Source organism: Crocodylus porosus, unplaced genomic scaffold, assembly GCF_001723895.1.
Source record: "Crocodylus porosus isolate Cpor-Errol unplaced genomic scaffold, CroPor_comp1, whole genome shotgun sequence".
In the NCBI taxonomy this organism is placed as follows: Eukaryota; Metazoa; Chordata; order Crocodylia; family Crocodylidae; genus Crocodylus; species Crocodylus porosus.
This window is the reverse complement of record NW_017728918.1, coordinates 107,351,147-107,373,515: the sequence shown is the minus strand read 5'-3', so window position 1 is coordinate 107,373,515 and position 22,369 is coordinate 107,351,147. Positions and strand designations below refer to the sequence as shown.

Below are 22,369 nucleotides of genomic sequence, written 5' to 3'. Positions count from 1 at the left end.
TCTCAGGTACCTGTGGTTTCCAAAGTGGTGTGCACTGAAAGGGGGAAGCGGGACCGAAGTGGTGCACTCATGGACTGAAGCAGTGTGTTCATGGACTGCTACACCTTAGAGGTAACATTGGTTGCAACTTGAGACCGTTGTTCCTTGTTCTGTCATCTGGCACCACTGAGAGCTCCATCCTGTTTGGAACCCCCCTTCACGTAGTTGAAGGCTGTGATTAAATCCTCTCTCAGTCTTCTCTAGACTAAAAAAGCCCAGTTCCCTCAGCCTCTCCTCAGAAGTCATGTGTCACAACCCTCTCACTATTTCTGTTGCTCTCTGCTGAGCTCTCTTCAATTTGTCCACATCCTTTCTGTAGTGGGGTCCCAAAATTGGACACAGTACTCCAGATGTGGCCTCACCAGTGCAGAATAGAGGGGAAGAATCACTTTTCCTGATCTTCTAGCAACACTCCTACTATTACAGCCCAGTATGCCACTAACCTTCTTGGCAATAAGGGAACACTGTTGGCTCATATTCAGCTTATCATCCACTGTAACCTTCAAATCCTTTTCTTCAGAGTTGCTGCTAAGCCAGTCAGCCCCCAGCCTGTACTGGTGCATGGGGTTGTTCCATCCTAAGTGCAGGACTTTGCACTTGTCCTTATTGAACCACACGAGATTTCTTTTGGTCCAATCCTCCAATTTGTCTAGATCTCTCTGGGCACATCTAAATGTGAATTTATGCATACCCAAATTTAATGCAACTTAGCCTACGGTGCATTAAGGTGATTTAGGCATGTATTTACATGTGGACCCCTTAAGGCACCTTAAAGCAGCTCACTGGGTGAATACATTGGCAGCCTGCCTTGGCAAGCACCCTGGACAGCCCATGGAAGCCCGTAGCAGTGTACCTGGGCAGTGCAGCCCAGCACCAACCAAGGGGTGGGAGCCTCCAGTCCTGCCAGACACCATCGGCCCGGCCCTAGCCCTGGCTCTACCCCCCTCCCCTTGTTCCTGTTGCCCCAATGTCAGATGACAGTGGGTCGGAGCCAAGCCTGAGGGTGCCATGCTGTGACAGGTCCACCAAGAAGATGTGGTGAGTGCTGTTCTGCAAGGCACAGATGCTGGAGCTACAATGGTAATTATGGCAGCAGCAGTCCCTGTTGGTGTGCTGACCCACTTGGGACTAAGTCGGCAGAGGAGGCAGAAGGCATGAGGGCTCCTGTTGAAGCAGAAGGGAAAGGTTCCCCCTTGATTCCCTGCCAGGGAAGGGCGCAGCACAGTGCAGCACAGGTGAAGACTTTGCTAGTGGCTCCCCTGCACCTGTCCTTTGGGGTGGGTTTGCCAGCTGGGCAATGCAGTCCTGCAGGGGCAGGATACCTCACTGTCCACCCAGGATTCAGGTGCCTTTAGAAGTCTGCACTGGGGCTCCTACTTGGGACAACAGGTGGGCTGGGACTGCATCTGCCCCTAGCACCTGGCACAGATTTCCCTGCTCCACCCACCTCCAAGCGCCTGGCCTCTGTCAGACACTGTCCATATGAGAGGTGGCATGAACTCCTGGAGACTCTGTTCAGCTCAGCCCAGGCAAGCTGGGTGCAATGCGGGTTGGGGCTCGGCTCTGTCCTTGGCCAACCTGATCCAAGGCCCAGTCCCCACTTGTGTTGCACCCAGCCTGCCAGGGCTGAGCAGAGCAGAGCAGAGCCCCAAGGAGATCATGCCGCCTCTCTCAATGACAGTGTCCAGCAGGGAAGCTGGGTGCTTGTCTGGGATGAAGATGGGTGAAGCAGGAGAAGCCATGCTGGTTACTGGGAGCAAATACAGTCTCAGCCTACCTGCTGTCCCAGAAGGGACAAAACTTCTAAGGACACCTGAATCCTAGACAAGCAACGAGGTGTTCCACCCCTGCAGGGCTGTATTACCTGGCCAGCAAACCCACCCCAAGGGAGAGATGCAGGCCACTAGCAAAGTCCCCCCCTGCACTGCCCCCTTCCTCTGCAGGGAGTCATGGGGGGGTCCTGTCCCTTGTGCTTTGACAGGAACCCTCATGCCTTCTGCCCTTTCTGCCAGTTTAGTCCCAAGTCATACTGCTGCTGCCAGAACTGCTGCTCCAGCTCCAGCTCCAGCACCTGCACCTGCACCTGACCCTATTTTCAAAGGAGGTCCATCCAGCCCTAGTCCTTGTCTCCTTCCCTGAATCAGTCTCTGAGTCTACACATTTCCAGGTCTCTTCCACACCTCAGTTCCTTTTCAGGTGTTTCTTCTTCTGCCATTTGTGATAACCTCCCTGGCTACCACTCCTTATATCCCTGTTCATCCATCCAGTCCTACTTTTCCTCCCCCTGTCAGTTACAGTTGTTTCTTCTTATTTCTTCGTAGTATTGCCAGACTGCCAATCTAATTCTTTCTCATCACTTTGGATCAGGTTTTGTTCCTGCTGCATTCAGATCAGATGGCTTTTTCCTTTAGTCTGTCTTTGAGACAGCAGGGCTATCAGGAAGAGCACAGGAAAGACGGACTTGATCAGTTCTAGTTGCCTGACCTCAGCCCTAACCCAAAGCAGATCAAGGCAGCCATTACAGGGAAAGTCTCCTTGAGATCCCATGGCCTGAACTGACACATGGTAATTTACTTGTGGGGATGGTTCATGCACAGTGAGGTCAGCACTAAGAGCTTGGAGGGGACGGATCATGCTCAGAAGGAACAGAGAGCATTGCAGTATATTTAGTGAGTATGTATGAATAGGAATCTTTCAAAGACCAAAAATAACTTGGCCCAATTCAGGCAGATTTTCAATGGGGATTACAAAAGGCACATCCAAGGCACAAAGACCACCACCTCTTCCTAATTTCAGGTACCTATCACAAGCTTCAGATGTGCTAGCGCACTTAAACGTTATCAGAATTTTCAAAAACAAGATCTTTTTACCAGCCTGGCTCTCAAAAATAGCTAAATTTCATTGGGGATGAAATTGTTCAAAAATACTTACCCTGAAGCATCAACAATTTCAGCCCGAACAGTTAAGTTCCAGCAAAATGATAAGCAACTGAAACAGGATCAGTAATAGGATGCGTCAGGTTACCTTAATAAGAAGTGGTGTTACTAGCCCTGCCCTTGATTAGCTCATAATAAACATTTGTGTTTCCCTAGCATGCATATTGCCATGACCTGACTCTGATTTAACACAAAGGCATTTATCTTTCCCTGTGTTGTTTGCCTGTCTCAGGAATGATTTATTACCTGCTTATCTTCTCTGAATATTAAGTGTTTACGTCACCCTGATGTAAGATTTTTCCGACAGGCTGTAAGCGAAAGTCAGACTCAAGTGTGTAACAGCTGAAGTAGTGGGATATACATGGAATGGATTGTTAAACCATTGTAACCACAGGCTGCTTTGATTTTTATGAGGAACTGACTACCGAGAGAGTACGGTAAGCTTCCAAGTCATACACGTTACTTAGAAAAGAACTTTGAAGCAATATGTTCTTTGTTAAAGGCTTAAAAAGTTGTGTCACTAATTCTGCTGGATTTTACATAATGAAGTAATGTAGGCAACAAAAAGATCTTCATAATGTCATTCAATTATAGTAACGACCAGAACAAGATAGGGAATGAGCAAAACTCTGTTTGCAGGAGCACTGATAAAGTTAAATCATTACATTCTGGGGAACTCCTCCAGAGTCAAAATGATGAGTCTTGAAGCAGAATTTTACCCATCATTTCTAAAACCTTTGCCATGGATTATATATTCTTATTTCTTACTGTTTTCCCAGGTTTTATCTTTGTATATGAAGGCGATTCCAAAGCAAGGGACACCAATGAACATCTGCTAACTGCCTTCAATCCAACAATCCCTAAACACCCATTCACCCCAGTGAAAGTTATCAGCAATCCAAGTTTCAACAGTTTATTGGACATAAAAGTCTGTTTTGTACATATAAATGTATAAATGGCAGATTGTAAATGGGACAAGTGTGTGAAAATAATTGCGCACTATCAGTCTCACCACTGTAATTTAGATAATTTACCGATGCTTATAGAAAGTCATACAAAAAACTAGAACTCTTGGTTCCAAAATGATACCTTTTATTAGACCAACTGGGAAATCACAAAAGAATTATCCTTTTTTCTTCATTGCAAGAAAATTGTCTTTCAGAGAAGAAGAAAAAGGACAACTTTATTTTGATTTCCCAGTTGGTCTAATAAAAGGTATCATTTTGGAAGCAAGAGTTCTAGTTTTTTATATGTCTTCTTGTCTCAGACCAACACGGCTACCAGGTACACCCCTTTTGAAAGTCATGAAGACTGCTATTACTCTTACTGAATCACTAGGAATTCTGGCATCAATTTTGGTGGGAGGGGCCCTTTATTGCTGAGTGGAGCTAACAAAATGCACTGTTACACCCCATACAAGAACTACTGATATTTTAGGAACTTTACCACAGGGAAGATAAGGAGATTAAACTCTATATTCTGACATCATTCAGCTGGTGTTGCCGTTTTGCTGGAGTGGGGGTGGGTGATTTTTGTTGTGTTCCTTTTATGTTTAAAACTTTTATTTCATTGTACTTTTAGAAAGGCTTGACTTTTCTATATTTTGAAGATGTGCTATCACATTGCTACATACAGTGCATTCAGAAAAAAAGAGTACAAAATACCACTTTGGTATGCACTTAGCTATATTTGACTCTTCCTGCTTGCAGAAAGAGCACTGTTTACACTACAGAATACAGTATATGCTGTGGAAAAAATAGAGATCAGTCACTTCCTTCATTCTTCTGTTATCCTGGTTTAAATCTGGAATAATTGCAAATGAACCACAATGAAATTGCTCCAGCTTTGCACCAGTACAGGTTAGTTCAGTTTTTGGCATGTCTTCTTATTTTACCCTTACAGCTAAACCATTCTTTTGAGTAATACTATCTAGATCTGAATCTAAGGCAGTTTAACAGTGATATTTCCTAATGTTAAATCATATGAATATGTCCAAGGAGTATTCTTTAGTACAGTTCCTTTTCCTTCTGAGGATTGTAGATAAGGTTGGGTAAACCTCATGAATGTTTAAGCTTTGCAAACTTCTCAGTTTACTTGGGGACCTTTTCAAAGTTTATAAGGTTCAGTTGTTGTTTCCTTTCCTGTTTCTTGCTATTTGAAATGTGTTTTTTTTCTTCTAGGAGGGACTCGATTCTAAGAATGAATTCTAGCTAAAAGGAAGTGTGTGATTTGTATATGGCAATGATTATCAACCAGGGTATTGTGGCACCCCAGGGTTCTGAGAAATCCTTGTAAGGGTGCTTTGGGGTGCTGTGCAGTATTAGCATGGTTGTGTGTGAAGGCACCTGTATATGATTCGCAAGATACATCCAGATTTCAATTAGGAATCAACAGCATCAAAAATATTCTGACCTGTAGTCTTTCTGGGTTCTTGGCAACAGAAGAATTACTCTTTTTCAGTAGTCAAAATGAACGAAAGCTAAGAGTTGACGTTTTCTGAGGGCTGCCTTGAATCTAACAAGGTGTACCTTGAGTCTGGAACAGCTGGGAACTACTGCTATAGTGGATAAAAGTGCCTTTTCCCCAACCCAGGTGGACTTGTACAAACAGTACCCTACAGAGGAACTATTATACTAATATAGTATGAAGTCAGTGGATTTTCAACACGGATTAATTGGGGTCCTGCCTTTTCTTTTTGCATTTTAACTTTTCTTGTTTCCCTGCCTTGTTTTATTTTTATATACCTACATCTGGTTTCAAGCTATGTTATTGAGTACAGTATTTCAGTGAGTTTGAAATTAGGCCAAAGGTTTCCCATTTCTTGATGTACTGTTTTCCATTAAGTTTATCATTTCTCCAAAGCGTAATTCCAGGTGTTTCATGTGATCCAGCATACTCCAGACATTAGTGGGTTTTTTTTACTTTTTTGTTGCTGATGCATTTCCTTTTCAAAACTCTGAAATGACTCAGCAAATATAAATTTCACAGTGAAGAAAGGAATTCCTATGACCAAACAGATACACTTTTATTTCAAGGTTATAGTGCTGTGGTGCATGATTTCCAAAATTTAAGATTGTTGTCCCAGCTGACTTGTGAGCAGTTATTGTTTGTAAGCTTAAGTATTCATCTTCACACTTGCTCTTTAAATGTTAGCAGTGAGAACTTCTATATGAATCTGAATGCTTAAAACCATGAAAATATGTTCTCTTTTCTTTTTTTTCCTTAGAGCCTAGTGCCACTCTAATATTTTTGTAGCTGAGAAACAGGAAACACAGTAGAGCAGTAGAAAATGTTCTCATGTGGAGCCCAGGAATTCTTTGGGAAAGTCTGCTATATTCTTGGATCCTTTCTCAAGCTGAAATTCTGTTTACATTCTGAAGTTGGCAGAGAAATTATACCAGTCAGGGTTGCCAAAAATGTCAAACTAATTAAAAATATTAATAAAAAAACTAAGCATTTGGGAGAAATGCACTTTGTTTGACAGTGGAGAAAAATAATGCTGCATTCAGTGTTTAGGGAGAGGAACAAGCAAATTCGGCTTTTTACCATTACTTATTTTTCACTTATTTTGTTCTTGATGAAGTTCCTGAAAAGCTCCAGTTTCTGATGAAGTTTAGAGCAACCTCACAATTACTCTAATTTGCACCAGCTGCCAGCTACTCCAGGGTTCGATTCAATTCAAATACATGAAGATTGCTGGGCTGTTACAATATCGTGCCCAACCCTGTTCCTTCCATGGGTGCCTATAAGGAAGACAGTCAATTCTCAGGTTACATACCGCTCGATGGGTACATCTACATGTACATGAATACACTTTTCCTAATGCACATTAAATTTAGTACTTCCAGTGTGAGTACCCATATAGGTGGGGCATCACATTGGCTGGTATGTTCTCTCCTTTACCAGGACACTCCAAATTTCAGATTCTTAGAATTTGTGTTTAACAAGGAGAAATCAAGCTACTCCTGTGTAGCTAATTCTAAACAGCTTGCTGTCTATTGTTGTGGCTGAGGTGGTAATTTGAGGGCACAGTCTGCCATTGGTTATCTGTCCTAACTTATAAGAGACCCAGTGGGCACGTCTACACATGCCCCTAATAGTGCAGTTGGTAGTGCGTTGCTAAAGCAAGTACTAAGTGACTGTGCAGTCCCAGTGGTACATGGGTCGTTTACAACCCTACATTGCTGTAGCAATGAGCTACGGTGATGTAGCTTGTTGCTACAATCAAGCTGCAGTGGCATCATGGTTAGTGCCCACTGACACTGTTACCATAGCAATGAGCTACATCTCCGTAGCTCGTCACTATGGCAATGTAGCATCTCATGTAGACACACCCACTATATATGAAGAATGATTCTTCAAATTAGTATCTTGACCATAAGTACAGTACCTTAATCATGAAAGCATAGTGTATTAAAGTTTAAACTATTTAGATCATCTATACAAAATTACCTTGATGAGTCTAGGATAATAGCATATCAATTCTGAAAACCTGAAAGTTGGAATATCTTGGTCATTGATGGAAGATACTGCTTAAAAGTGGAATGGGAAAGCATTTTACAAAGCACTACAGACTCCTGTTCTCTCAACCCCATTACTGAAACAGGACATTACTGGTGGTTTGGTAAATGCCTTTTATATAGTACCAGTCTTCCTTTGTTTTTCACTATTCCTTGACTGTGCAAACAGACAAGTGAATCCCTCTGATTGTCTTACATAAATTGATAAAGATAGCTGCCACATGTTGATTGGCTAATGGCTGGTTTCCAATGACTCTTTTAAGGAAGAATAGGAATTATAAGAATCATAGGAAAGCAGGGGTGGAATGGACCTCATGAGGTCGTCTAGTCCAGCCCCCTACTCAAGGCAGACCAGTTCTTCTATCTACCCAGGTCATTCTGGATCCTAGCCCTATCTTCCAGAGTATCGGCAACTCCACCCAACTTGGTGTTAGACGCAAATTTGCTAAAAGTGCACTTAATGCCATCATCTAAATCATTAATGAAGATGTTAAACAATCCTTGACCCTAATCAAAACACTGGTAAACCCCACTTGATACTTTCTCCCATCAAGAAACTGAGCCATTGATGACTACTTGTAGAGTATGATGATCCAACCATTTACGTATCCACATCGAAGTACTTTCATTTAGTCTGCATTTTCTTAGCTTGTTAATGAGACTGTCATGGGAGACACTGTCAAAAACCGTGGTGAAGTCAAGATATATCAAATCCACTGCTCTACTGTCATCTGCAGAGGATAGTCATCTTATCAGAGAAGGAAATCAGGTTGGTCAGGCATGACTTGCTCTTAGTAAATCAATGCTGCTCTTGCTGATCACCTTGTTCTCACCTAGGTGCTTCACAATAGATTCCTTGAAGACCTGTTTCATGAATTTTCCGGCTACCAATGTCAGGTTGACAGGTCTGTAATTCCCCAGATCTCACTTTTCTTTTTTAAGGATGGGCACTACATTTGCCCTCTTCCTGGCATCTAGGACTAGTCTCACCTGATCTCCACAAGTTTGCAAAGAGGATAGTGAGTGTCTCTGAAATGTCTGATCTTCCATTAAACATCAGTGATAAATACACCATGTAGGAAGACAGAAATATACACCATAGTGATAACCATCTGGTAAATTATACATGCCATTATGCATTATACATTATACATCTCATGAGACTTTGACCTCCTTACTTGAACTTTGTCCACTATACCATCTTTGTCAAGACTCTTCTTCACTTTCCTAAACTCATAGATTCATAGATTCATAGATGTTAGGGTTGGAAGGGACCTCAGTAGATCATCGAGTCTGACCTCCTGCATAGACAGGAAAGAGTGCTGGGTTCAGATGACCCCATCCAGATGCCTGTCCAGCCTCCTTTTGAAGACCCCAAGAGTAGGGGAGAGCACCACCTCCCTTGGGAGCCCATTCCAGATCTTGGCCACTCTAACTGCTCTCTGCTAGCTTGTGGCCATTATTTCTTGTGACCCCCAGGGACGCCTTGGTGAGTAGAGCCTCACCGATTCCCTTCTGCGCCCCCGTGATGAATTTATAGGCAGCCACAAGGCTGCCTCTCAACCTTCTCTTGTGGAGGCTGAAGAGGTCCAGGTGCCTTAGTCTTTCCTTGTAGGGCTTGGCCTGTAAGCCCTTACCCATATGAGTGGCCCTTCTCTGGACCCTCTCCAGAGGACATCCCTCTTGAAGTGTTGCACCCAAAACTGCATGCAGTATTCCAACTGTGGTCTAACCAGCATCCGATAGAGGGGAAGTATCACCTTCTTGGTTCTGTTTGTCATGCATCTGCTGATGCATGATAAAATGTAGTTAGCTTTCTGATGACTTTGGCACACTGATGACTCATGTCATCTTGGAGTCCACTAGGACTCCAAGATCCCTTTCAGCTTCCGGGCTACCGAGCAGGTCATTTCCTAGGCAGTAGGTGTGCTGGACATTTTTCCTCCCTAGGTGCAGCACTTTGCATTCCTCCTTGTTAAATTGCATTCTAGTGTTTTCTGCCCATTTGTCCAACCTGTCTAGATCTGCCTGTAGTTGTTTCCTGTCCTCCGGTGTATCCACTTCTCCCCACAGTTTTGTATCATCCACAAACTTGGACAGAGTACACTTCACTCCCTTGTCCAAGTCACTAATGAAGAAATTGAAGAGTATTGGTCCAAGGACCGAGCCCTGCAGGACCCCACTACCCACGTCCTTCCAGGTCAGTACCGACCCATCCACTACCACTCTCTGGGTATGACCCTCCAGCCAATTTGCCATCCACCAGACTGTGTAATCATCCAAGTCACAGCCTCTTAACTTGTTCACCAGTATGGGATGGGAAAGCGTATCGAAGGCTTTCCTTGTATGGACCTTCTTCATGAGGAGGTCCATACAGTAGGTTTTAAGACAGTAAAAATACTAATAAAATCTGCTTTCAGAGAAATTGTTCGTAGAAGAGGAACAACAATATATTGTTGTGTTGCAAGCCAGTATCTGGAGGGAATGTTCAGATTCAGAAACCGTCAGTGAATAAGAAGAGTATGAGAGTGTAACTACTGGCAATACTCCTCACAATTGATTGCTATTACTTAGGCAGCTGCCTTACAGGACCAATTAAGATGAGCTTTCCATCATCCTAAATCCATCCTCCTTGCCTTAGATTATGTTGGGACCCAGCAGAATGGTGGGCAGCAGAGGCAGTACAATCTCTAGCTGACTGCTGCCACTGAAGCAGATGATTCATGAAGAGATCTTCATGTCTTATCCTTTCAGTATTATATGCCAAGTGGGAGGTGGAAGAGGTCTGAAGAGGCAATTAGGATGTGTGTGCATCTACTTGAAGACCTGTCTCACAGCTATGACTTATTATCTGCAAAATGTACCTTTTTTGTAAAATATGTGAATCAAGATGGTAAGAAACCAAGTGGGAAGTCCACAGAAGTATTTAAATGCTTAAATGTAGAAGATGGTACTGTGAATCCAAGGTGGGTGGAAACCTGCCTCTCTTCCTCATATTTCCTACTGGTCAGGTTAGGTGGCCCCTCCTCAATTTGTTTTCTTCTATGAATCTCAGCCTTACAGGACTAACTCTCCTTGCATACTTGGAAGAGTATTTGGGTTTGTGCTATTCACTGGTCAGAAGGGTACTGAAAAAACAGGCATTTTAACATGATGCATTTCAATCCCTAAACCTCTTTGGATTTAGCTTTACAAGTATGAAAAAGATATTCAGTATTTATGTAGTTGACTAGGTGCATAAACATAAAAAAGTGCCCCAGTGGATCCATATTCATGGTGGGTGTTCTGCTACAAACAGTACTTTATTCAAGTAATCAAATAATAAAATACAATTAGTTCCCTTTATCCTAAGGACTTAATACATTACGTTGCATTTGGCAAAATCAGATTATGCTAGTAATGGCTATCACATGGCTACATTAGTAAGAGCATTGCCAGCAGATCGAGGGAACTGATTCTTCCCTCTATTCAGCTCTGGTGAGGTCACATCTGGAATAGTGTGTCCAGTTTTGGGCCTCCCATTACAGAAAGGATATGGACAACTGGAGAGAGTCCAGTGTAGGACAACAAAAATGGTTAGAGGGCTGAGGCATGTGACTTCTGAGGAGAGGCTGAAGGAACTGGGCTTATTTCGTCTGGAGAAGAGAAAACTAAGGGGGGATTTAATCACAGCCTTCATCTACCTGAAGTGGGGCTCCAAAGAGGATGGAGCTGGACTGTTCTCAGTGGTGGCAGATGACAGAACAAGGAGCAATGGTCTCAAGTTGCAGCAAAGGGACTTTAGGTTGGATATTAGGAAAAACTTTCTCATGGAGAGGCTAGTAAAGCACTAGGACAGGTTACTCAGAGAGGTGGTGGAATCTCCACCAGAGCTGGCTAGAGAAAGCCTTGGCTGGGATGGTATAGTTGTAGATTGTTCTGCTGTGAGCAGGCAGTTGGACTAGATGACCTCCTGAGGACCCTTCCAACCCTAATTTTCTATGATTCTATGATATGTCACTAATATTCAAACCAATGTTCTAGCGTCAACATTAGAAAAAAATCACGATTTTAAAGAAATACCGTGTCATTTCTGTTGGGGGAGGGGAAGGTAAGGAAACATTGCTTCTTACTAGTGCATGCTTTACCTTCCATAGTAGTGGTAGGTGTTTACATTAAACAGGTTTCTAGTAGCTTTATTTTGCAAATAGCAATTAACTGATTAGACTGTTGGATTAAAGCTGTTTGTTTAGGAGAGCAATCAGAGGTAGCTTGATAAATGTACATCATGTCACTCTTTGTACACAATGAGCCTTTTCAAAGAAATCTTTCAAGCTGTTGTGAGCTCCTCGTATTTATTTATTTTGTTACCTTTTTAGAAGCTTGCAGAAGGGGAACTACATATATGTTTTTGTTCTGCTCTTAGATAATCTTGCATTGCAGGTAATGTGGCCATAATGCTTAATTAAACAAGTAAACCTACTTCAAATGAATTCAATATCCCTATAAATCCTACCTTTTAAGCAAATATCAGTGTCAGAATCATACTCCGGTTCTGAAGTGGCTGACAAAATAAATGGTTCAAAAGATTATTAATGCTGGCGACTGTTTCCAAGCTATAATGGCTAAGGATTTTATTAATTAAGAAGCTAGGTCCTCAAGCAGTAGTCTAATGGGATTTTATAGGCCTCTTTAGTTGTGTGGTAGGGACCTCCTCACTTAAAAAATTGCTCTCTAACAGCTGTAATGATGGCCGAGAAAAGCTATGGTTGTTGGGTGAGGGAGACTTGGACTGTAAAAATGCTGCTAGAACAAGCAGACAGTGAACAAAGAGCAAGAGCAGATGTCCTTTATACGGGTAGAGAAAAAGGTAGGAAAGAAGCAAATAAAAAAGCTCAACCAAAAATCTGTTCCATGTTTTCATAGATCTGCTTAAACCAAAATGCCTTTCTGTATTCATGTAAGGAAAATGGTCTTACCTCTTTAATTCTTCTAATATCTGCAAGCTTTAGTTAACGTATTGTGAGGTTGTCTCATGTGCTTTGGTTTGTTGGTGGTGGATCTCATGTGCCTAATTTCTGTTAAATATTTTTTAAAGGATTTGCTTTTTTATTTTCTTTTTAAAAGGACTCATTAAAATAAGAATTTTCACTATGGTATCATTTTCATGGTAGGTCAAAGTTTAGTACTTTTCAAAGTACAATAATGAGTTTATTAACTTGTTATAAAATGAAGAAAAGAAATGTACATGACCAAAATTATGTTTTCTGATTAACTTTTGAAAAAGTTTGATTACATTTTTAAAAAGTTTTAATGTATATAAAGAAGTCAGACACATCTGACCCTTTTATATACCACTTTTGAAACATTAGTAATTTATAATAACTTTACTGATGCTAAAACAGTTGTAATTATTTCAATGTATACACTTAAAAAAGGCAAATTATTTATTTTTAAGATCTTATAGATCGAGATCAGTTTATGAAAATCAGACTTGCTTCAGTTTTTATACTGTCTTCTTCCTATAATGGGTAAAGAAATAAAAAAAAAGAAGTATTAAACTAGGGAAAGAAGTATGTGGGAAAAAAAGCTAGAAACAAGGTATGAGAGGATATTTTTAATTAAAGAAAGAAAGAGGAAATATGTAGACTTCAAGAGAGAGGAAAGCAAAGAGGAAAGAAGCCAGCAGTATCCCAAACTCTAATACATACATTCAGATCCATACATTCAGATACTTCAGGAAAGAACCCCAGATTTCTGAATTTTTATCTTGGACTCTGCTATTACAGTACACAATTCTTTCCCAAGTGGTTAGGCTTACCACATCTATGCCTTAACTTCAACTCTTTGATATATTTAGAGTATTTACTTGTGTAAAACCAGTTAGCTTCTATTTAATAGCCATCAGGCTTAAAATCAAAGTTAGCTTTAATTGAATTGTATATGATCAGAACAAATAATTATGCAATTTAAGTCTGCACAGACCAAAGTACTCCAAGGCATATGGGTTTCATTAGTGCTTCCTAAATCCCAGTGTCACCATTTGTCTTTTTAGTCGCACTTACTTTAAAAATCAGATTACACCATAATTATAATTAGCCAAATCCCCCACCCCCAGATTTAAAAAGAGTCACGTAGGTTAAAATTCACTATTTTTCACAGTAATGTTATTTTCTTACAAATTAAAAGCAAATTTGTTCCTTACAAGCATGTGAAAACTAGTTGATCTTACTCTTAAAATGCTCTTATAGAACAGAAACACTTACAAAGAAAATGGAAGTATAAATCACTGGAAAGTAATCTGCATCCTCAGATAAACAGCAGAGCTGAATACCAGGAAAACATTTTTGTGACTATCTATTTGAATTATTCATTGTTTGTTCCTCTTTTGTTTCTGTTTTCTACAAATGTTTTGCTAATATTGACAGAAAAATTGATTTTTAAGTGAACGTGGCAGAATATTTATAGAAATGATTTATCAATAAGTACTTGAGTCTTTTTAGCAAAAAATTATTCTATGCATTACAGGGCACATCTACACGAGATGTTTTATTACACAGTAGAGCTTATTACTGCACAGAAAGTGTCCGCATCTATACATAATTGGCTCTAATCGCAAGTACGTTTGCTACCTGCAAATAAATGCAAGTAGCAAATTTATTTGAGTTTACTTACTGCACAGTAGCACGCATGTAGACACCTCACCAGGAGCATTTGCTCCCAGTCAGCTGGGCAGCAGGGTGTGGGAGATTGTTCTTTGCTCCCGGGAGCTGCTTTATGCTGGGATGGACTCCGCCACTGGAGCTTGTGTGGGAACAATATCCCCCTCCTCAACAGCAGGGAGCTCCCATCCTCTGCTCTGTGATCATGGGACTGGGAGATCCCTATCTCCCACCCTGAGTCCCCTGTTCAGGTGGGGGATAAGGATTTCTCAGCTCGGGTCCTGTAATCGTGGCGCATGGACTGGGACCTTCCCACTGCCGGAGCAGGGGGACATTGTCCTCACCCAGGCTTCAGTGGAGAAGCCTACCCCAGCAGCAGGCAGTTCCCAGGGGCCAGAAGTGCAGGCAGTTCCCAGGGGCCAGAAACAGTGTCCCAGCCACAATGGGAAACAGCTTGAGTGTAAACTCCCAGATTATTTGCATGTGTAGACACATCCAGCATCATCTAAGGTGCAGATAGAAGTGACAATTCAGGGACTTGGCTACAAAGATGCAACCTCTCTTCCTGGATCAGCTTCAAATTGGAGTTCAGTCCTCCACTCTCCCAACCCAACAACTAATGTCTTTTGAATCAGGAGGATCAGTTTAACTCATGACACTTTCTATGCACCATAAGTTAGACCTGGGAGCTTCACTTCTGTCTGCACTTCTAATAGAAGCAATTGAACATGACCCTCACGTCCAATGAAAATAACTTTAATTTCAAAACTCAAATAATTGCAACTAATTGCTCACTGATAAATTAAAGATTAAGATTTATTCACAGACACTACTTAGTGAGGAATTTATGCTTCCACATGAGAAGAGACTAAATAGGCTAGGATTTTTCAGCTTAGAAAATATACGCACGATAGAGGTTTACAAAATAGTAAATGGTGCAGAGAAAGTAAATAGAGATTTATTATTTATGCTCACTCACAGTACTAGAACTAGGTGACATAAAATGAAGCTATTGGGTAGTAGGCTTAAAACTAACAAAGTTTCATACAGCAGGTAATTAACTTGTGGAACTCACCACTGCAAGTAGTTGTGGAGGCTGATTGCTCAATGAAGTTTGAAAGGGGATTAGACCAATTCTGGGAGGAAAGTTTTATCGGTAAGTATTGAATATGGTAGATATGCATGAAGCCTCTGAATCAGAACTTCCTCAGCCTCTGAATGATGGAAGCTTCGATAGGAGACAAGCAGAAACCCCCCAGCATCTGTTCCCCGCCACCCTGAGAGGCAAAATACTGGGTTTAATGGACCTATCCAGTAAATGTCATTTCGTATATTATTATATAATCTAAAATGGTAAAGAAATCTAAGACAATGGCAGCAAGTTAACTCATATTTCTTGATTAAAAATGAGGTGAAATTTTGTGAAGTGATTATTTCTTCTAAATTATTTAATCCAGGGGTGCTAAACTCCTGTCCTGCAGGCTAGATCTGGCATATGGAGCCATGTAATCTGTCCTATGGGGCTCCCAAAAGGTCCATAAAGTTGGTGGGGGAGGCAGTAGCAATTAACGCTGCTATCTCTCTTCTACAGTCAAATTTCCAAGCCTTGTGAGCTAGATAGCATGGTCTGCACACACAGGGGTGGGTGATGGGGTCCATACTCTGCATTCATTTAACTCAGCCACCTCCTAGTAATATAAATATTGGAGCTATTTTTAAGGACTAAACTGACATACTAATAATAAAAAATAAGTATTTTTTAAATATAAAGAATATAAAGATATGCCATAAAATTTAAATACTGCCTCTGGGGAAAAAAGAATCAAAGTGCATGTTTCACTTAGGGCTTGATCAAGTGAGGTGCAGAGTCTTTGGTTTTGCAAGAATGTTACATTTCACAGTATCATCAATGCATGGTCATCAATATTTTGGGGAGTTCCATATGCCTACTAAGCTGCAAATGCTAATGAGTAGTCACATTGACTTTGATGATAGCTTGCCCTCAATATTAGTCAGGTATTGAAATAAATCAAAATGAAAGTACCAGTTCATCTTAAATAATTATTGAATCTAGTCTTGTAACCTATCTAGTAACAAGGTATCCTCTAGGGTACCCTCTTAATAGATGAGTAAAGAAAAAATATTTATTGGCAAGTATGATATCACCTGTTGAAGAAAATGAAAGTTGAAAATCCCAGAACACTGTTGTCTATGAGACAAAACACTGCTGTCTATGAGACATGGGAAAGGATGACCTGATATTACTAAATAGTTCACTGGATAGTTGAAATTACAGTTCATGCCATAAAATTATCCTATGGTAGTTAGTTATTTACAGGAAATTCCCTTTTCCTGCATTATTATTATTTCAATCACATAGATGATAAGAATCTATAAATAGCATTGTTCCCTAGCAAATACTCTAACAATTAGAGGATATGAAAGATTATTTTCTTCCTCTTCTTTCTGCATTAATTGATAGAAGTCAAGTCCTTGATGCAATCCAAGCCTGGAATTCAATCTTTGATGTAAGGAAAGATTTTTTTCTTCTTCTTCTCTAGAGAATATCACTTTGCTTCAAACAGAAAGTAACACATCAGTGGCTGTGTCTACATGTGCTATTAATGTTCTGTAAGTTTACTGCACAATAAAATACTACTAATACACAGTATTAGCTAACTGCTTAGTAGACTAATTTAATGTACAGTAAGATACTGTGCAGTAAGTTTCTCCTGGTAGTGCATCTACACGTGCACCCATTGAGCATGTCCAGACAAGCATGGTCGTGTAGTATGTGGTGCCATAAACACGTTTTCAGCACCATATACCCACAGTCTGGTGTTCTCCATGCTGCAAGGATGTGCTGGCTGAGTGTGTGCTGAGCGGTTTTTTTTTTTTTTCTGTGTTTTTTTTTGACTCCTGGATATCCAGGGGTAAAAAAAAGAAAAAAAAGAAACTGCAGGAAAAAACCTCGGAGCAACATGCACTCAGTCAGCATGGACTGCTGAAAAGCGGAGCCAGGCTGGCCAGAGCTGCACTCCCCTGCCAGCCAGGCTCTGTGAAGCAGAATCACAGCAGCTGCAGCCCCAGAAGGCCCCCAGGACCCTAGGTAAGGCTACTAGGGCCAGCCCAGTGCTGGCTTCAGCCTTCCCTCCCCCACCCAGGGCAACTTGCCACACAATAAAGCATGCGTGGCATGGGTATTCCCCAGGGAGAAGTAGCAGCGGTGCAAGGTTCACCGCTGCTACTTGTTCCTAGGGAACCAAATGTCCATACTCATCTGGACATGCTTATTGGGAACAAATTTATTCCCAATGGGAGCAATTCAGAGCAGGGCTACTCCTGTCCCACTTTTGCACAGCTGTTTCCTGGGACTGGGAAAGTGTCCCCCCCCCTGCAGCTGTTTTCTAGCCCCCTTCCCCAATTGGCTTGTGAGTGAGCCCTTGGCTTGTGTTGGCCTGTCAGTGAGCCCTTGGCTGGGTGGGAAATCCTGCCCAGCCAGGGGCTGGCCAGGAGCTGGCCAGGAGGTGCCCACCAGTGGGGTAGCAGGCAGCAAGCCCCCAGCTGGGCAAGGAATCCCAGCTGGGCAGAGAATCTGCCCCTGGCTGGCTGTGACAGCTCCAGGTCAGCCTCCTGCTGGGCAGGGATTCCTGGCCCAACCAGGGGCTCTCTGGCAGCTGCCCCACCCACAGGGCAACTCCAGGTCAGGCCCCACCTGGGCAGGAATTCCTCACCCAGCTGGGGACTTGCTGGCAGCTGCCACACAAATGGGACAGCTGCTGGTGAGCCCCCAGCTAAGTCGGGAAGCAGAGAGGTCCCCTATTTTGGCACTGCTCAGCTCCTGGCTCCTGTGGGAAGTGAGGAGCCATGCACTGCCAGAACAGGGGAGTGGGCACAAAGAGAATGCCAGAACCGGGTCCCCTGCTTGTGTAGCTTACCAGGAGCAAGTTTGCTTCCAATCAGCATCTACATGAGTATACTGCACAGTTAATCAAGTAGCTGTATTTACAGGTATTAGCTAACTGCTCAGTAGACTATTTTACTGCACAGTAAAGAGTCTCATGTAGACATGCCAAGTTTGAAACAGAGTGCTATATTCTAGAAAAGAAATTTAAAATGTGGCAAATGTTGTTTCTGAGATTTAGCTTCTGCTTGTAGGCTGTGAAGAATATGAAGAACGAATTATACATGAATAAGTATTTTTTTAATAAGTATTGCATGTAAATTTTAGAATTATATTTTGGTTTGTAATTCTTAAGCTTATAAACTTTCACTAAATCCTGAGAAAAGCACCTTTGCCCCTTAATGTTTAAAATAAAATATTTACACATTCTAATAGCATGATGAGCGAAAGAGAGATGTGCTTTAGTATATTAATTTATAGTATAAACTGCATCTAATTGCAATGTTCTGGGGTTTCAGAGGTTATTATTGTTAGCATAAAGGAGCATAGAGTATACATTAACTAAAACAATATTTATATAATAATTATGTATAAAAATGAACCACTAACATTGAAATAAATCAAAATTTGAGAGAAAAAATAGCTGTTTAAAGAAGTAGTGAATACTTTTAAAAAAAACAGGCTAAAGTTCACATCATTATTGATGCTAGACTTTTTCCCTGTATTTTATTTTTTGGGCAGAGCTGATGAGGAATTTTCCAACAAACTTGATTTTGTCAGAAAATGCAAGTTTGTTAAAGTAGAACTATTTTGTGCAGACATCTCAGTTTTGCCCGACTTTTGTCCAAAGGGAGATAAATTTTTTTGTTTAAGCCCAGTAGCATGGTTGCATCCTGCTTTTAGACTGGACTGCACCATGGGAGCCTCTGCAGACTTTTTAAAGTCCCTAAAGCAGGTGAAAATCCTCCCTTCCTGTACAGAGGCATGCCCCCTACTCATCCCATACTCCCTTCTCCCATCTGCCTTTCCCCCACTATCCCAGAAGCACAGGGAAGCACCAGAGCTGTTCCTGCCTGCTGTTAGGGGGCTGGGCTCAGCTGGGAATGGGGACAATGGCCACAGGGACGAATGGGGGATTCCCCTTCCTTGTGTCTGTTCTAGAAACACTCTAGCTGCCCTGTTGCCACAGTCCCTGTCCCAGCTGAGCCCAGCCCCTGCTCAGTCTGCATGGCTCTGGAGCTTTCTCCACCCCTGAAGAGTGGGAGGAAGCACCAGCAGCAGGCAGGCTGTTCATGAGAAAGGTGGGGAAGAGGAAGGGAAGGGGCATGCCTCTGAGCAGGAAGGGAAAGGGATTTTTACCTGCTCTAAGGACTTAAAAAAGACCCCAGAGGTTTCCATGACATGGTCTGCCTGCATTAGTGAGTGGGGAGCAAAGGGTACAGCCACCCCTGCAGTGCAGGTTGCTGCTTCCACACCTGCCTTTAGGAAACCCTTGTTCTGCCCCTGTTTGAGCCTCACCTGCTATTTCTAGCAGCTAGCATTTCAGGCTCTTCAGGGACCTTGGTTTTCCAGGTCCCTGGCAGCCATACCATAGACTGTCTAGGAGCCTGGGACTCCTGGAGTTCCAAATTTACCACCTGGACACAAAGAGCTAAAAACCGTGGATGCTCCAGCTCTAAACAGGGCTCAGCCTCCAGATCTCAACCTTCACAACAGGAAGCCTGGGAGTCCCATCTCCAATTAGACCTCAGCTCCTGGTTCTGCAGCATGGATCCCAGAGGTTCAGAAAAACCCCAGCCTAGGCCAGGGTACATAGAGTGCCCATTCCCCCTGATGTACAGTCTGGGAGCTCCAGCTTGTCTGGAAGGTCTTGTGGCTTCTGTGTTTCCTGCTGCAGAAGGAATCAACATCGTCTTTTATTTGAGAATTTTCCAGTGAACTCCTTTTCTTTAAAAGGTTCTCACCATTACAAAGGTCCCAAATGGAACGAGTGCTCACAGGACTTCTAGGCTCCATGTACCAGGGAAAAGCACTCTTCAGGCTGCCCTCATACCCTCATGCTCCAGGAGCAGTCTGGGATGTTTGGGGCATCAGGGGGCACCCCAGGACCTCTTTTACCATGGAGCAGGGTACATACAGTTCAATTTTTACAAAAGAAAACATTCTCAGAGATTCCTTTCCATTTAAGGAGTTTGGTTTTGTTGTGAACTTGATTGAAACAGAGTGAACAGTTTTTGGATGCTAAATAGAAATTCCAATTTTCTACTCTTTGATATTTTTCTGTATTTGTTCATGTGACAGTTTGCAAGGTGATCAGGTGCTGTGAGGTGTAAGATATCTCCTCCCACGCTGGATGTCCTAAATATATTTTGAAGTGGTTGAGACCATCAGTGTTTCTTTGTGGATTAAGGTACCAGCCATTTTTGGGCAGAGAGGGAGTGAGAATGATTTTGTAGTCCCAGCTTTCACCTGGGAGACCCAGGTTCCAATGTGTGCACCAAAGAAGGTTTAAAGCAGATGGTGCTAAAGGTTGTGGAGCTTCAGTAGACGGCACTGAGAAAGATCTCCTCCCCAGTCCCAAATACGCTATAGTTGTGCTGCTCAGCACTGTTAAGACGGAAGTGTTTCTGTGGTTTAGGCAACAAGTTTTGAGGATCTAAATGTTGGTAGCAGGTGCCTAAAGTGGCCCTAAAGTGGTCTAAGTCACACTTACGCTTCTTTGGAGATCAACCTTCCTGCCCCTGGTGATTTTCACTACCTCTATTCCCATTTCATAGTGCCACAGCTAGTATCAGAGGATATACTCCCACTGTAGTACCCTTGTTAAATGCAAGAAGAACAGCTTTACAAACAAGGGGGACTGCTGAAAGGGCAGTTTTATGAAGGGTCCCAACTCTGCTAATATTCAGGATACAGGATAATCTTATCTGTTCACCAGGCATTTGATAAAGCGTTTGTGAAAGAAATGTGAAAAAGGTTTGTCGTCTGTTACCAACACTTTTTTTTCTTTTCTTTTAAAAAAGTTTTGGAGTCTTTGTATAAGTACAACGTGATTCCTAAAAATATGTAAAGTTTTGTCTTCCCATGCATCCCTGTTTTTGCTTCATACTTTTACAAGGGCTTTTGCCAAATGTGTTGATGGTATACTTGCTAGAATGAAAGCTATTAAAAGCCAGAAATGTTTCCAGAAAGGAAGACAAATATTATTTCATTTTATTAATAATTTGTTAGCTAGCTGCTTTTTAAAACCATCTTAGTTGTTATGAAAAAGAATTCCTTTTGGTAACTGAAATACACCGCCTTCTTTTTAACGTACTTTGCTGTAATTGGTAGCTACATTATAATTTCCTCCAAAGCCCTTATGTCTGGCAGAAAAGAACATTAAAAGAAGCTTTGCTACACAAGTTGTCATCATGTAATTTATTTCTAGTACAAGCTCCATCTGTATAAACCATTCATGGACCTTCTGTTTTCTTAAGTAATAGAAGAGGCTCTGTGTAGGGCCCCTTTCTTTACTTAACTTCCATTTCTGAAGAGGTTAGGAGGATTGGGTGTCTTACACTGTTTGGGACACTAAGGAACAAATCAAAACCAAATCAAGTCCAAGAAACCTTCATGGCTGAGCGCAGATATCCAGGCTGGCCTGAGGGTAAAGAAAAAAGCATACTGGCGGTGGAACTGGGGGGCAGGGACAAAGGAGGAGTACACCTCCCTGACCCGAGCTTGTAGGGGTTTGGTGAGGAAGGCTAAAGCAGCACTGGAGCTTAGATTAGCTTCTGGAATTAAGGATAACAAAAAGTGCTTTTTCAAGTATATAGGTAGCAAGAAGAAGTCTTGGGGTAACTTTGGACCTCTACAAGGCAGGGCAGGGCAGGGCAGTTGGTGACGGACGTGCGAGAGAAGGCAGAATTCTTCAACAAGTTCTTTGCCTCCGTGTTCCTGTCTGCTGACAATGGGGTGCTCTCAGGTGACAACATAGAGAGGCCCAGGAAGGATATGAGTCCCCCAACTGTTAGTTCAGACCTAGTTAAGGATTACCTGGAGGGCTTAGATGTGTCCAAGTCTGCGGGCCTGGATGACCTTCATCCACGGGTGCTGAGGGAATTGGTTGGTGTCATAACAGAGCCATTGGCACGGCTGTTTGTGGACTCCTGGTGCTCGGGCCAAGTCCCTGAGGACTGGAAAAGGGCCAATGCGGTCCCTATTTTCAAGAAGGGGAGGAAGGAAGATTCTGGCAACTACAGGCCAGTCAACCTCAGTTTTATCCTGGGGGAGGTCTTTGAAAAAATTATCAAGGACCACATTTGTGAGAGCCCTGCAGGGGAAGTG

General features: G+C 42.2%; 1 protein-coding gene across 2 annotated transcripts in view; it reads left to right on the top strand.

Annotated features, from left to right (window-relative positions):
• The first annotated feature begins 2,135 nt into the window (after positions 1 to 2,135).
• The window catches only part of LOC109312024 (trace amine-associated receptor 1-like), a 28,698-nt gene continuing 8,464 nt past the window's right edge, over positions 2,136 to 22,369 (top strand). Inside the window, exons 1-2 of one of the 2 annotated variants that reach the window (XM_019538060.1) lie at positions 2,136 to 3,412; positions 4,685 to 4,834. In XM_019538060.1, the coding sequence (XP_019393605.1) occupies positions 4,804 to 4,834 (31 nt within the window). In that variant the 5' untranslated portion in view covers positions 2,136 to 3,412; positions 4,685 to 4,803. The remainder of the gene's footprint in view (positions 3,413 to 4,684; positions 4,835 to 22,369) is intronic. The other variant, XM_019538062.1, reaches the window with a different exon arrangement.